Raw genomic sequence first — 16,289 nt, 5'->3', positions numbered from 1 at the left:
CCCGATGACCTCATTTAACCTTAATGAGTGCTTAAAGGCCCTCTGTCCACACGGTCATGTCGGGGGTTCAGGCTTCAACATACTGATTTGGGGGCCACAGTTCAGTCCATTGCACACCATTTGGGAAGAGAAGGTCACACAGTGACCAGAGGCCGCCCGTGAGTGTGGCCACACAGGCCCAGGTAGCTGACAGATGGGACGGAGGCAGGGCTCAGGTGTGCGGTCCCGGGGCCTTGCGGGTCTCCCGTCTCCCTGGGCGCTGCACCCAAGACCTGCTTCCCAGAAAGCAGAGCCCACGTTCTCAGACTCTCACTTTTTAATAATCGTTCAGTCTTTCTTCCCCGGCTGAATTAGCTCCACAGCTCTGAGCTGTATTTAAACAGATCGCAACAATGACAATCCATCCTCTCTGGGACTGAAAACAAATCTATTTTAACCTGAGTGAGATTTCTGTGGAAGACAGCTCAGTGACAGGAACGCAGCTTACCTTCCAGACTCCACAATGAGCGCATTACAGTGTGTGTCTAGTCCCCCCAAGGGCTCAGAAAGCGTGCTGGGGACACAGGCTATCGAGTGTCAGCGAGCACAGGGCATCTGTGTCTGTGAAGGCACCTGCTCTCGGGCGTGCGTCCCACGGAACCGTGTCCCAGCACCTCGGCCTGGCTTCTCATGTGTCCGAGCTCACAGAGTCACTCCTGACGTGGCCGTTTGGGGGTGCTGCCTCTCACCCAATCGCTGTCCCTTCTTGCGTGGAACTCCCTTGACTTCTTAGCCCAATGACTCTTTCAAGTCCCCACATCCCTGTTAGGGGTCCTCCCCCCCCCCAGTCAACATGGCTTCACTGTCGGAGCCCCCAGGAGGGGAGGGCTCACCCTCAAGGGACGGGCAGGCCCTGCAGGCATCTCCCAGGATGCAGGAAGGGCGGCTCTGTCGGGCGACCGTGCTGGCCCGCCCCTGCCACCAACCTCCCCCTTCTGCTCCTGTGTCCGCAGATGCTGAGCTGCTTAGAGCACATGTATCACGACCTGGGCCTGGTCAGAGATTTCTCCATCAACCCCATCACACTCAGGAGATGGCTGGTAAGTGCAGGCCCCCACATCCCCCTCGAATACGGCGTCATCCAGTTACTGCGGAACGGACCACCCGGGCACCCGCCTGGTGGCGCTGGGCCTCCTACAGACGGAGGTGACGTTCCCCTGAGTGTTCTGTGAGGACGTGCAGCCTGTCCCCGTCCGTCTCGCACCAGAACACTCCGTGCCCCTGACCTGCTGTTCTGATGCGCGAGAAAATACGAGGAGCCAGGGAGGAGCCAGTGAAGTGAGTGTGCAGCGAGCGTGTGTGCACGTTTATGGGGGGCTGTTGGCATGTGTGCATGCGTGTGGGTGGGTGTGAGTGCTCGTGTGTGGAAGGGTACGTGTGTGAGTACGTGTGTGAGTGCTCGTGTGTGAGTGCTCGTGTGTGAATACGTGTGAGTACGTGAGTACGTGTGTGAGTGCTCGTGTGTGAGTGCTCGTGTGTGAGTGCTCATGTGTGAGTACGTGTGAGTGCTAGTGTGTGAGTGCTCGTGTGTGAGTATGTGTGTGAGTACGTGTGTGAGTACGTGTGTACGTGTGTGAGTGCTCGTGTGTGAGTACGTGTGTGAGTGCTCGTGTGTGAGTACGTGTGTGAGTACGTGTGTGAGTGCTCGTGTGTGAGTACGTGTGAGTACGTGTGTACGTGTGTGAGTGCTCGTGTGTGAGTACGTGTGTGAGTACATGTGTGAGTACGTGTGTACTCCTGAGTATGTGAGTGTGTGTTTAGCAACAGATTACGTAAAATACTGCTCAGAACCAAGTAGGAAAGCATAGATGTTAAGTATTAAAATACGAAAAGGTGTGATGAGGACCGGGACCCAGAGCCGCTCCGATAGCCCCCCAGCCCCACCCCCGCAGCGTCACATCCCTGCATGGTTCCTCAGCCCCTCTGGGGACACCTCAGCCCATGAGCCCAGGTGCAAGTCGCAGGGTGGCCAGTGGGACGTCCTCGGGCCTCGGGCCACCTNATGTGTGGGTGCTCGTGTGTGAGTACATGTGTGAGTGCTCGTGTGTGACTACATGTGTGAGTACGTGTGTGAGTGCTCGTGTGTGAGTGCTCGTGTGTGAGTGCTCGTGTGAGTACGTGTGTGAGTGCTCGTGTGTGAGTGCTCGTGTGTGAGTGCTCGTGTGTGAGTGCTCGTGTGTGAGTGCTCGTGTGTGAGTACGTGTGTGAGTGCTTGTGTGTGAGTGCTCGTGTGTGAGTACGTGTGTGAGTGCTTGTGTGTGAGTAGTGTGTGAGTACATGTGTGAGTACGTGTGTACTCCTGAGTATGTGAGTGTGTGTTTGGCAACAAATTACATAAAATACTGCTCAGAACCAAGTAGGAAAGCATAGATGTTAAGTATTAAAATACGAAAAGGTGTGATGAGGACCGGGACCCAGAGCCGCTCCGATAGCCCCCCAGCCCCACCCCCGCAGCGTCACATCCCTGCATGGTTCCTCAGCCCCTCTGGGGACACCTCAGCCCATGAGCCCAGGTGCAAGTCGCAGGGTGGCCAGTGGGACGTCCTCGGGCCTCGGGCCACCTCGCGTGGACCTCCAGCAGGCAGCTGGCCTCTGGGTCAGCCAAGGGTGACGCAGAGCACATCGGGACACCTGCGGGGAGCTGGCAACACAGGGAGGAAGGTGGGCAGGGCAGCGGTCGCGGCGCTGGGACCCTCCGTCTCTCGCAGCTCTGCGTGCACGACAACTACAGGGACAACCCCTTCCACAACTTCCGGCATTGCTTCTGCGTGACCCAGATGATGTACAGCATGGTCTGGCTCTGCAGGCTCCAGGTGGGTCGCTGGGGGCTCCTTGGGGGGGGGCAGCACCCTCGGGACACGGCCCCCACCTGGGGGCACAGGCTCTCCCGCCCTCCCGGGGACACCACCCCCACCGTTGTCAGCGCCCTCGGGCCAGGTGCGGCTCTGCCCCCCGGAGCACGTGCGCGCCCGCCCTCCCGGCCCCACCCCCCAGGCCAGCAGCCAAGGGGCCTCCTCCCACCCGTGTCACTCCTCTCCCCCCATTCCAGCACCTCCTCACCCCCTCCCACCCGCTCTCTGATCCAGGAGAAGTTTTCCCAAATGGATATCTTGATCCTAATGACGGCAGCCGTCTGCCATGATCTGGATCATCCAGGATACAACAACACGTACGTACATAATTTCTTTTTTTCCTTTTAATGGGCTCTCTGGTTATCAGAGTGACCTTTTCAGCTTAACACGCAGACCAGCTCCAAGTTGGAGCTGTCAGCGAAGGCCTCACCAGCCCGCAGCTCACCTCCGTAGGACACAGCTCCTACTCTGGGACTTGGTCCAGGGCCCCGGGACTCCCGGGGAGGACACTTCGGGGTTACCAGGCCCCAAGGGGCTGCCACCTCGTTTGCAGCGCCGGCTCCAGACCCCGCATGTGCAAAGTACATGGGCAGAGCCCTGGTGATGTCAGACCTCCGCGACGCCTGAAGCAGGGTTGGTGTCCGCACACAATACCCGCTTCTCCGGATCCCCCTCCCCAGCCCATTTCCAACAGGAGCGAGGGGCAGAGGGAGTGGGGACGGGCAGCGGGTGGGAGGGGTCCACCGGGGGCCGTGGGGGCCAGGACGACAGGCCAGGCTTCACGGGAACAGTGATCCACTCCCACTTCTCGGGCGACAAGGGCACAGGGTCCACCCCACATAACTGCCAGGTCTCGGCCATGTGGCACTGGTTTGTGTCCGGGGGTGATGCCCCTGTTCCAGCAGATGTATTTGTGTGGCCGAGAACTCACCACCACGTCTGATGGCAGGCTCCACGGTGTGGACGCCCGTGCTCCCCCGAGGAAGAGCACCACGTGCATGCATTCCCTCCTTTCACACTCGAGATGACGTGAGGAGCACAGTGCAGCCCAGGGGTCGCAGCCACAGCTTTGACGTGAAAGCATACCCTGGTGCCCCCTCAAACGTCTGCCCTCTCGCACATACTGATGGTGTAGCGAGCGGCCAAAACGGAAGGCNGGGTGATGCCCCTGTTCCAGCAGATGTATTTGTGTGGCCGAGAACTCACCACCACGTCTGATGGCAGGCTCCACGGTGTGGACGCCCGTGCTCCCCCGAGGAAGAGCACCACGTGCATGCATTCCCTCCTTTCACACTCGAGATGACGTGAGGAGCACAGTGCAGCCCAGGGGTCGCAGCCACAGCTTTGACGTGAAAGCATACCCTGGTGCCCCCTCAAACGTCTGCCCTCTCGCACATACTGATGGTGTAGCGAGCGGCCAAAACGGAAGGCCCGATCGCCTTCGGGCACCATCCCTGAGAGCAGGGGAGGGGCGTGGGTGGCGTCCGCCTGGTAGGATTAGAAGGCCTTGAGGGCGTCTGGTGAACGGGGCAGAGAGAGTCAGGAGAGCCCGGAGGAGCGCGTCCCTGGCACCGCGGAAGGCGCCACGGTGCCCTCCCGGCGTCTGCTGGCGCCACTGCGTCCCCGCAGGTGCCCGAGGTTCCGTGTGCTCTCTCCTTCGATGCCAGGTACCAGATCAACGCCCGCACGGAGCTGGCCGTCCGATACAATGACATCTCGCCCCTGGAGAACCACCACTGTGCCGTGGCCTTTCAGATTCTCGCCCAGCCCGAGTGCAACATCTTTGCCAACGTGCTGCCAGACGGGTTCAAGCAGATCAGACAGGTGTGCAGGCCCTCTGACTGCAGGGTGGGGGGACGATGAGCACCACCATGGGGCAGAGCCCCTCGCTCCAGTGGCTGGGGCCCCCACACGGTCCTGGGCCCACCCCTCCCCCACCAAGGCCGGTGGCACCCCAAGGAGAGGCGACCACACGTTTCACCAAATCCTTTGAGACTCGTCCCTTCTCCAGCCCACATCCCGGGAGAGTGAGGGGTCCAGAGATTGGGTCACTCACTCACCAGAGGTCCACAGTGAGTCCGAGCAGGCCCCGGACAGACCCGCCTGCTGCATCCAACCTAGCAGAAACCTGACTGCTTCCCCGAACCCCCACCTCGACCCAGTCAGCCCCACCGCCCATTTCAGATAAGGGACGCTGGGGAGGAGGGGACGGCATCCTCCTGTCCTGAGACACTTCCGACTCCCTGGAAGTAATGCCCCCTTCCACACAGGGGGTCCCCGCTGAGCACAGCTCCGTGCGCCCCCCCTCTGATGCTTCCAGGGGAGGGAAGAGACCAGAAAGACCTCTTGGAGAAATATATGGGTTGAATGGTAGCCCCCTTCTGCCAAAAACCATTCTAAGTTCCCTTCCTGACCTGGGGAACCTGTAATGTGCCTCTACTTGGGTAAGAGTCTGCTCGTCGTTAAGTTAGGTCTCCGGAGGACAGTAGCTTAGATCATCCAGGCGGGCCTAAATCCAATGACAAGTGTCTCAAAAGAGACAGCAGGGGAGACGAATGTGGAGGAGAAAGCCGCATAAAGCCGAGACACAGGCTGGAGTGACGTGGACCCGAGTCAGGGAGCGCCTGGGGCCGCCAGGAGCAGGAAAAGTCAGGAAGGACGTTTCCTCGGAGCCTTGGGACTTCTGGCCTCTGGACCGTGAGAGGGGGCCTTCCTGCTGTTCCCCGTCGCCCAGCGAGTGGCGCCTGTACGAGTGGCGCCTGTACGGCAACCTTGGGACACGCGAGCCAGGGGCCGTGTTCGTGGGCAGGAGCCGCGCTCTGCCGTCCCACGATGAGAACGTCACCCGCTCGAGGCCTCGGGGCAGCTTCAAGGTGCACCTGCTAGAGACACGGGAATCCAGGAATCCGCGCTCTCCCTCCCGGAGATCTGATAAGCTTCACTCCTCAGAGAACAGCAGCCTCGTAAACCACTGTCACCCATCGGCCAGGCTGCCAGAAAGCTCAGAGCTCAGGGCAGTGCCGAAGGTCAGTCACCGTGTCACCGATGCCCGGCACAACTGTGTCCCCTTTATCTGTGGGCTTTCCCGCCTCTCTCCCCTGCTCTGGAGCCGCCCAGCCGGGGCGCCAATGCTGTCAGGATGAGCGGAGGTGCGTCCGTCTCTCAAGTGGACAAAGGGGCAGGTCATGGAGAGCCCCCGACGGCAGCCCGGTGAGGAGCTCCTGGAGGGACCGGCTTGGAGAAGCTCAGCAGCCGGGCCCCCTTGAGTGAGACGCACCAGGGCCCGCACCCGTGCCCGCCCCAGGGCCGTCAGAGCAGGACCCCCCAGCAGGGGGACACAGGAGACTTGACCTGCCTCAAACACATGACTAACGTGAAAATGAGACTTTCTGAGCATAGAATCAATTGTCCCAATTTTTTTTGAAAGATTTTATTTATTTTAGAGACAGAAAGACCGTGAACAGGGAGAGGAGGGGGGGTGGAACAGCAGACTCCGCACTGAGCGGGGGGCCCGACGCGGGGCTCAATCCCAGGACCCTGAGATCGCGACCTGAGCTTCCCAGATGCCCTAGTTATCTCAATTTGTAGTAATATTTTGTCATTGAGTATGTTTAGGGTTAACTCCTCACAGGACGGCTCCTTCACCAGTAACACAGTGAAATCTTCACAGAGAAATCACAGAATTCAAAAGGCCCCAAAATCCATCCGAGATGATCCCTATTGGCTGACGTCACTTTTACACCTGACGCTGCAGCTGTTTTCTGGGGAAACCCAGAGGTCTGTGCAGCACAGACGTGTGTCCTTACACATGTTTGCGGGGTGACAGACGGTCACGGCTTCAAATGTTACTTCTGCTAAGCCAGTATTTGGTTAATGAGGTAATAAAATATTTATATTTAAAACATCTCTGCATCCTCAGGGCGCCCGGGTGGCTCAGCCGGTTGAGCATCCGACCCTTGATCTCGGCTCGGGTCTTGATCTCAGGTTTGTGAGTTCAAGCCCTGCGTTGTGCTCCACACTGAGCGTGGAGCCTGCTTAAAAGAAAGAAAAAATTTTAAATCCTTGCATCGTCCTCTACAAATGTGTGAGTAGAACAGTGCTGTCAAATATAGCCTGACTTTGATCGCTCCCAAGCCGCAAAGGCACAGATCCCATAACAGGGGGAAAGTCTCCTGGAAAATCGGTTATTGACCTGCAATGATGTGATGTGGAAGGAACGGCCATATACCTGATTCCTGGATCGAGGGGAAGCGTTAGTCCTTGGCTGAAGGCAGCCGTCACGAGGAAGCATGGTGCTGAGCCTGCCACCTCCAAGCAAATGGGCCTGGCGGGCCTGGGGGCACTGCCTCCTCCTGGCCTTGGCATTCGAGGCCCGCTCGCAGCGCATGCGTGGGCTTGAATCCCCAGCCTCCACTCGCCGGCCGCGGCCTGGGAGGCTCCCCAGCCTCCTCAAGGCTCCGTTTCTTCATCTTGAAAATGAGGACAGTGATTCTCAGAGACACACATCGAGCCGGCACGAGGACCGAGTGGGACACTGTGCGAGGGGGGCTCAGCACACACCAGCACTCGTGGAATGATGCTGGGACGGTACCCGGGGTTAACATTTTGTTTTCACTTTTCAGGGGATGATCACATTAATTTTAGCCACTGACATGGCAAGACATGCAGAAATCATGGATTCTTTCAAAGAAACAATGGAGAATTTTGACTACAGCAATGAGGAGCACATGACCCTTGTAAGTAGCTTGTTTTAGCTTATTTGGGGGCTGGTGCATGAGTCCCACCCTCCAGCCCAGACTGGAAACCAAGAAACCCAAACCCCTGCCTGGCCCTGGAGCAAGGCATGATTAAAGTGGGTGCCAAGTCACAGCGCCTACCTGGAAAGCCCCCAGCGGGCCCATGTCCCGGTTAGAGACAGCTTTCCCAATTCCTGCATCTCATTCCGACGAAGGTGGTGAGTGGGTGAAGGCAATCCATCTTGCTCTGGTTTCCTGAGAACAAAGTTGGTCCTCCCACGAAGGCACGGCCCCAGAAAATACTCTGCATACCAGCTTCTGGGCGGGCAAGTCAGGGCCCCGCAGGGCCCCTTCCTGGCTCCCCCTTCCATAAGCAGGGGCGGGGCATCCAGAGAACGGGAGCAGACCTCTCCAGTGAGGAGAGCCCACCTGGGTCTGCACCATGCCTAACCTCTTAAGAGAAAAACACAGGGAAATGTCCTTCCCAGTCTTCAGAGAAGGGGTGACGCTGAGCCCGGTCTGGGTGTGAGGCCTGCTTTCCGGCGTTCTCTCTTTTAAAACTGATGGTCCCTTTCCTCGCCTAGAAGCTGAGAAGGAACAAGGACAGCCCTCTGAGACCTGGCTGACCTTCTGAGCATCCCGTCCCTCAAACTGAATTAGAGCTAACACACAAAGTGTGCAGGCAAGGACCTCGAGTTTTCCATAAGAGAGCAGCAGGAGAAAATGTCCCCACGAGCCAGGGCCTCTGAGGCATCCCTTCATGGGGCTGAACACGGGGAGATGCGGTCACGTCGAAGGGACGTCCTTGCTCCTGAAAAACCAGCGGGGTGTGGGAGGTGCCGCCTGCCCTCCACAGTGGGGCGAGGAGGAAGGATGAGTAGGCTGTGCCCCTTCGGAGTCTCATGTTCCCTCTGACACGTAAGGAAAGGCCCTCAGGGGCAGGAGGCCAGAGGTCTTGCTGCGAGGGGTTGAGCGGTCAGGACAATGAGACACCCAACTGTTGGAGCAAGGGGGAAAAGGGGCGCCGGGTCCACAGGCGCCATCCGCCCCCACACAGAGTGAGGGTCCATGGCCTGCAGCACAGACCAGGGGATCGTGCCTTGGCCGAGGAGCCCCCAAAGCACCCACTTCTTGATGGACACAGGGGCTGGAGGAGGTAGAGAGAAGGGCCCAAGAGTGGCAAGGTTCTGGGTCAAAATGGATTCTAGGGCCTCAGCCGAGGCCCCCAACAGGAGGCCTGGATGCCATGCCCCATGTGGCCGGGGCCAGAGATCCTGGCACAGCTACCGCCAGCACGGCAGTGCCCGGGTGTCAGGCCAGCTTCCCTGACAGGCCTGCTGGGCAAGGCCCTATAACGGCCTGTGTTCTGGAGCCGACTCCCAGAGGAGACAAGGAAGGCCTGGATCGACTCCCAGGCACTGATAAGGAAGGGTGGTGACCAGGGACAGGGAAAAGGGCAGCCGGGTCACCCTGAGGTTCAGCTGGGCCGTGCCAGATGCTGAGCTGAGTGGAGAGGTGCTTTGCCGAATCAGGGTCCCCACCCGCCTCCTGGAAGACCGGGTGCAGACAGCCCAGGCCCACTCAGGGTCCACAGCCCACACTGCTGTGCCCGGGGGGACTTACTGCTGGGTCACCTTCAGACCCCGAGCAGTGGCCTGTGCTTTGTCCCAGGACGTCAGTGACCCCCGGGGACAGTCGTGTGTGGCAGCAGGGGACCATGCTAGGGAACACCCTCTGGCTCTCGGGGGCCAGGAAGGCTGGAAGGAGGGGCCAGAGCTGGACCCGGAAGGTGGTGGGCAGCAGGGGGAGGCCAGGCTCCTGCAGGGTGGTGGCTTAAGCAGGAAGTGCAGGGGCCCAGGCAGAGAGCGCAGGCTCACGGGGGAGACACGGGCCTGGGAGCACAGGGCAGAAGCCCACACCGCCTTCAACGCCACGTGACTTTTCGGACTCCTGGCAGAAGGCGCAGACGGTACGGGAGCTTGGCCCGGAGGACGCCCCTGGGGTCACAGGCAGCAGTGCAGGTGCCCCTCCCGATCAGGGGCACGCGGTGCCCAGGAGGACACCCCGCCCCCGTTTCTGTGGGGGCTTTCCTCTGATACGCTTACTGCTACCAGGGGTCCCACCACCACCTACCTCAGCGGGTCTCTCCTTATCAGCCTTTTCACCTCTGCCTGCTAACGGAGACTTCTGTCTATACGTTCGTGTGTCCTCAACAAGCAAGAAGAGCCTTTTAAACTTTACGATTTAAGTTTGTATTACAAAACGTGTCTGTGTTAAACACACTTTTCTACTACTCAAGCCCCCCAAACCAAACAGATTCTGATCCCGTGGGGGTGCGGAGATGCCCCGTTCTCCTGGGGGCGGCTGGGGGTCTAGACGCAGACTGCCGGTGCACCTGCCCAGAGCGAGCCCGCGACGCCGTGGACGGAGGCAGCAAAGCTCAGTCACCGTTGGCCAGCGGCACAGCCCTCCGTCCCCTGGGGTGGCAGGTCCAGACCCAGACAGCAGCCGTGGGACGTGCTCTGTGCCCCGTGCCTGACCCCAGCTCTCTCTTCCAGCTGAAGATGATTCTGATAAAATGCTGTGACATCTCTAACGAGGTTCGTCCGATGGAAGTGGCGGAACCTTGGGTGGACTGCCTATTAGAAGAATATTTCATGCAGGTATGAGCGTCCCACACCCACCAGGCCCCTGACCGCTCGGCTCAGCCCCTTGACGGGCTCCGTGATGGAAAGGCGATGGGTGTGCCCAGGGGGACTAATGGAGCGGGTCACAGACGATCTCTCCAGCCTCCAGAAAGCCCTCACAGCAGGTGCACACCCAAGATGAATGGGTACAGTGTGCCACAGGAAAGACAGGAACAGCCCGGGAAAGAGAACACTGGAACCCGCCGCCCGTGACCAGTAACTGAGCAGCTAGTGGGGTGGACGAGGCGGGCGAATGGCCAGAAAGATAAGCAGCAGAGGCAGGAGGGGCCCCCAGGGGCGGGCCGGCCGGCACAGCCAGCCCTGGGGAGGCCCTCAGACAGAGAACCCAGCCAGCCCACATGGGAAGATGCCGGCAGGCCAGTGAGGTGGACCCCAGGAGGCTGGGGGTCCTGGAGGCCGCCTCTGCCGTGGAGCAGCCGGGGGACACGCTGCACCGGCCGCACCTGTCCCTGCACCCTGTCCTCATGACCCGCCCTGCACGCCCTCTGAATGCTCCAGTGGCCACAGAGACACCGCCTCCGTCCCTGTCGCTGCCACTGCCCCTACGGCAGAGCGGTCTGGTTGGGTGAGGCACAGGAACGGGCCCCGAGCCCTCAGACCCACAGAGTCCCCAGATTTCACGGATATTCCTCTCTAACATGTGGCCCACTGCATCCCCCAGAGCGACCGCGAGAAGTCCGAGGGCCTTCCTGTGGCCCCTTTCATGGACCGGGACAAAGTGACCAAAGCCACGGCCCAAATTGGGTTCATCAAGTTTGTCCTGATCCCGATGTTCGAAATGGTGACCAAGGTGAGTGAGTGTCACCATGTGCGGGAAGACACCACACTGATAACACGTGTGCATGCACACACATACAGGCACGTTCACACGCACGCCCGTGTACGGTGTGAGGTGGGACCCGAGGCCCCTCCGTCAGCATCCCCAGAGTCCTCACCCTCTCGCCTCCCCATCTCAGCCCCCTAGCCTTCCTGTCTCCATGCCCCCTGGAGCCACCCCAGGCCATCCACTCCCAGGGCACCTTTGCATTCAGAAGGACCTCCTAACCTGCTCCATCCCACCCGGCACACAGCCATCCCCAGGCTGATTTAAGCAAGGAAACCATGTCTGCCTCTTTCCTGAGCCTTCCATGGCTCCCCATTCCCCCGACACAGGGAGAGCTGTCCCCCTCATTGCACGAAGTCCCCCACCCCTCCCTGGCACTCCTGTCTTACAGGACGGCCCACGGCTCCTGGTCCTCGCCTTTCTTCACACCTTTGCCTCCTACTGCACTGGTTCATCGGCCCCATGCGGCCCACCAGCCTTCCAGAACCACCTCAGCCCATCCTCCCATAAACCGCACTCACGGCTACTTCTCTGGGGACTCGTCCCCCTGTACATTCCTTGCATGGACTTCCAGGCCTTTATCATGGCCAGCAGGTGCAGGGGCGCAGGACTGCCACGTGGGCCCTGCCCTCCCCCCATGCGGCAGGACCGGGATGTGACTGGGGAAGCACAGAAGGCATTATGGGGCCGAGAGCTGCATGCACAGGGTTCCACGGGGTGGGGATGGCAGGATGGCCGAGGCCACGCCACAGAAACGGTCTGGTTCCTCAGCCACAGGGCTGTCGGGAGACTGGAGGTCAGGCTGGCGTCTGGACGACAGACATTCGGGGACAGGTGGGTGCAGGACAGGTGGGTGGAGGGCAGGTCCGTCTAAAGTGAGAGGAGAGAAACAGAGCGGGACCAGGAGGTGGGTGGGCAGGTGTCGGGCCTGCGAGTCTCCAGGAGCCACTGACCAGACAGCCTCAGAACCGGGGTCACTGGGGACCCCACGGCAGGGGTGGCCCAGAGGCTGCGAGAACACTTGCTGTGTGGTCCCCTGACCCCTGGGTTCCCAGACGCTTTCTGTGGTGCCAAGAACGATGGACCGTGAACCGTTTGTCTCTCCCAGCTCTTCCCTGTGGTGGAGGAAATCATGCTGCAGCCCCTCTGGGAATCCAGAGATCGTTACGAGGAACTGAAGCAAATGGACGATGCAATGAAAGAGGTAACGTGTGCCACGTGGGAAAGGCGGTCTTCCTCGTGGCACGTGGCAGCGCAGGCCTGCACCGGTCCACGCTCCTGGTGCCGCAGCGGGAGGGCCTGCTGGACTGGAGCTCATTTCCATCCCCCCGAAATCCAGACCCCGGCAAACCAGGGAATCTATACTCTCCGTGAAACCAAACTGCACCCAATGCTCCGTGCCCCGTGGGGGAGGGTCACACCGTCCCCCATCGTTGTGCTGTAATCAGATGTGCCAGGGTCTCTCCGAGTCTCGGACGCTCTCAGAGCAGCGCCCCGGCCCCTGGTGTATCCCTGTCCTCCTCCTGCCCCGGGGCTGACCTTGCTCAGTGACAGGGTGGTGAGATAAGACGCTCCCCGCCGGACAGAAGCCACTACCCACATCCCGGAGCTCACACATGGCAGCCTGGCCCCCTCAGGGTCTAGGAGACCGGGCCTGGTCCTAGGCTGCTGTGAGGCCGGGTACTATGTCCAGCGAAGGTCTAGCTCACATGCTCAGAGCCGGTGGAGAGGCGTTCTGCACAGCCTGTGAGCGGGTCTGGCCACGCCAGGGCCTCAGTGTGTGCACATCTCTGCTTCGGGGACCCCTGCCTCCTGAGACCCACGCAGAGCCCCCCCCCCCGATGTCCAGCTGCCCTCGGCCCGCCGCCGCTGCCCCTTCTCTCCAGTGGCCCTGATGCAGCACGAGCCATGTCCCTGCTGCCCCACACTCATCCTGGTCTGGCCTCTGCCGCACCACACACCCCACCCCGTGCTGTCCCCACCGCTCCCTTCAGTCAGGGCTCCCTGGTCATAGTGCCCCCCGGCCTTGCCACTAGGAACCCCTGTGCCCACGGAGCGCCAGCTGGTCTCCCAGGCGCCCTGTGTTGCTCTCATCCCCCGCACACTGCTGTGTGTACAACACCAGGCATGTCGTCAGTGCTCAGGAGCTGCCTGCTGGTCGATGGACTTTCCAGACCGGCAGCTGGTTTCTCTTGTCGGATCCCTCTACCAGAAGGTCGAGGAGAGACCCTGAGACTCCAAAGCCTACAAGCAAGTGGTACAGAGAGCGATGTCTGAGCAGGTGTCCCTGGCGGGGCCCCTGGCATTCCTGGGCCCCCCCGAGAGCCATCGCTATAAAGTTTCCAGGCCCAGATGCCTGGCGGGGTCCACTCGGACCCCCAGGATACTTTCCTACCCCCAGAAGGGCAGACCCACAAAAGACAAAGGGCCACAGGCTCCATGCTCACCCCGGTCAGTCCACTGGGCTCTGCCTCCAGGGCCAGCTGGTAGTCCCAGCTCGGGACTGTGGCCGGGACAGGGAGGCCTCCCGTAGCAGGGAAGGTGGCGGGCGCACAGACAGTGCTGCAGACATACGTCTCGGTGACACATGTTAGCATTTCAGTCAACGGGAAGCTCCTTAGTGGACGAGCAGGCACTCACGGGCTCCTGGAACCTGATTGTCACCTGCTCTGTCTTGCTTGCAGAAGACGGAGAGCCTGACGGCCGGGGACACCAATGCGCAGAGAGAGAGAAGCAGAGACATGAGGAAAAGCAAAGATAATGCCATCCTGAATTGACATCTCAATGCACATGGTAATTCCTATGAACACGGGGCGGCAGTGACGACCTGTGGGGGCGGCGGGGAGGAGGGAGGAGGGGAAGGCAGAAAATCCCAACGGCTGATGGGTTTGAAGTAAGTGAGATTCTGATTCCTTGCCTGTAATTCATAGAATTCGGCTCTGAAGCAAGGGGGACGTGCTTTGGTTGATAGCACAGGATCGGTCATGGGCATACGGGCCACTTCCAAGGAAAAGCACACTGTGAAAGCCTCCCAGAAACGCGGTATCGCTCACATGGCTGTGAGCATTTCCCGGGCACCTGAGAGTAGCTGCTCGCGTGGCCATGTCAAAGGCACACTGGCCCCTTTGGTCTGAAGGATGACTGGAGAGATTCTCAGTTACATGGGACTGGGACATGGGGTCTGGTTTTGTGTGGAGGAGCAGTGACCGGTGCGGGAAGCCGAGAGGCACAGCTTAGCTAAGGACAAGCTGGGTGACCCGCACCAGGGTCTCAACCTCTCTGAGCCTCAGAGCCTGATCTCTCCACTCGTGGGAATAATACCGTTACTATTGTTGTTTTGTCCGTTAAACGGGCAGAATGCCGGGACACCCCATGTGCCTGGAAACATTGGCATTTTGTTTTTCAGTCACATCCTATTTTTTAATGGTTCAGAGAAGGGATCAAAATTGTTGTATTTGGTGTAAATGTGTTCAACAGTGTGTGCGGTTTTAAGCATCGTCTGCACATCGTCCTGCGACGTCAGATAGTGCCTGCACATTTTCAATCCCAACAGAAGCTTCTTCCTTTTCCAAGCAGCCCGAGCCTGAAGGAGGCAGGACCGGCGCGGGCCGCGGTGCAGGACCGGCTGGCTGAACCTCGTGGGAGCCGTCTGTGCAGGGAAGAGTGGATTCTGAGCACCTGACTCCGCAAGACTGCGTTTTCTAAGAACTGTTTTGTTCACTGATACAAAAAAAAAAAAAAAAGGAATTCATGATGCTGTACAGAATTTTTATTTTTAAACTGTCTTTTAAATAATATATTCTTATACAGAAATGGGTACTGTACTTATTCTCCGGTAGTGCTGTGTATCCTGGGGCTGCTTCCCAGAGTCCCCAGAGCCCCCCAGCTCTCCAGGGGAGACAAGGAACTGTGCTTTTCCCACAGATGTATCTTACAACAGTTTTCCAGTGTGATGTGATGATCCATCCCGTGTAAATTCAGAATTAAACCTCAGGCGGTGCCCGGAGCGTGTCCTGTGTGTGAGCAGCGAGGGGACGTTGGTGGCTCTGCATGGGGAGACATGGGGCCAGAGGAGGCTCAGACGGACACGGGGCCAAACACACCACCAGGCTGGCGCCCGTTTACAGGGAGGTGGGCACCAAACACCTCAAACAGCAGACTGTACCCAACACATTTGAGGGGTCTGTCTTGGGGGAGGAGGGCTGTCCTTTCTTCCTGCCTTTGTTTCGGGGGCAAGAATTGGGGACATTCTGGGTGGCCCTGTAGCCCGTAAAGGGAGACCCGACCCCGGCTGGTGGGCAGTCAAGCTCTGAGGGGCAGCGCACACCTGGGCCCTCGCCCCGGTGCCCTGCACACGTCCAGACCCCTCGATGCTTCCCAGGGCTGTGCACGCCTCCTCGGCCCCCTCTCCCGACCGAAGAGGCTGTGCTCTGAAGAAGCCCGTGAAGGCCGCCACATAATCTGAGCGCCGTGGGCATTTCATCTGGTGTCGGTTAGTGTCCTCCGCGCATTCATTCCCTCTCGGTGGATTCCAGAACGCTACTTTCCATCCCTGAATAATTCATTTTCTGCTGTGACATTTTCCATCACTTCTCGAATCCAGTTCAGTATGAACGGAGCCTCGGGTTCTACCGCTCTTCGTGGTCTTGTTTTTCCTTTTAACCCCGTTAGAGCCAGTCCGCGTGGCAGCTTCGGCGACAGAACACCCGACTCGACAGGCGTCCGGAAGGGATGCACGTCAGCCCACGCCTCCCCACTCGCCACCCGGCTCACAAGGTTTGGGACCCGCTAGAGCTCTCTGACCAGTACCTCCCACCCGCTCAGTTGTGCTGAATGCCCACCTCGCCATGCTCCGCCCCGTCAAACTTCACACGGCGATGACTGAATTCAGTGCTTGTGCGCACACACACATAACCACACAAGCATGCACATATGCGTGTGTACACGTCACGCACATAAACAATCACATGGACACCTGTGTACACACACACACACACACACACACACACACACACACACCCTAACGCGCTTTGTCTGCATTACCGGGCTGAGCTTATACCAAGTCCTGGGACACAGAAATCAGCATCTCGGAGGAGTCTGTAGGGGAGCAGCTCTGTGACAGTCCGTACCC

At 59.4% G+C, this 16,289-nt stretch overlaps 1 protein-coding gene across 2 annotated transcripts in view; it reads left to right on the top strand.

Moving 5' to 3' along the window:
• The window catches only part of PDE9A (phosphodiesterase 9A), an 82,733-nt gene extending 67,762 nt beyond the window's left edge, over positions 1-14,971 (top strand). For both annotated transcript variants that reach the window (XM_034655154.1, XM_034655158.1), the window contains 9 exons: positions 2,748-2,852; positions 3,126-3,208; positions 4,559-4,715; positions 7,514-7,627; positions 10,186-10,290; positions 10,997-11,125; positions 12,267-12,362; positions 13,843-13,951; positions 14,732-14,971. In XM_034655154.1, the coding sequence (XP_034511045.1) occupies positions 2,748-2,852; positions 3,126-3,208; positions 4,559-4,715; positions 7,514-7,627; positions 10,186-10,290; positions 10,997-11,125; positions 12,267-12,362; positions 13,843-13,935 (882 nt within the window). In that variant the 3' untranslated portion in view covers positions 13,936-13,951; positions 14,732-14,971. The remainder of the gene's footprint in view (positions 1-2,747; positions 2,853-3,125; positions 3,209-4,558; positions 4,716-7,513; positions 7,628-10,185; positions 10,291-10,996; positions 11,126-12,266; positions 12,363-13,842; positions 13,952-14,731) is intronic.
• The last annotated feature ends 1,318 nt before the right edge of the window (positions 14,972-16,289 follow it).

The sequence above is a fragment of the Ailuropoda melanoleuca genome, chromosome 1 (assembly GCF_002007445.2).
Source record: "Ailuropoda melanoleuca isolate Jingjing chromosome 1, ASM200744v2, whole genome shotgun sequence".
NCBI lineage: Eukaryota > Metazoa > Chordata > Mammalia > Carnivora > Ursidae > Ailuropoda > Ailuropoda melanoleuca.
This window is presented reverse-complemented; position numbering and strand designations above follow the sequence as displayed.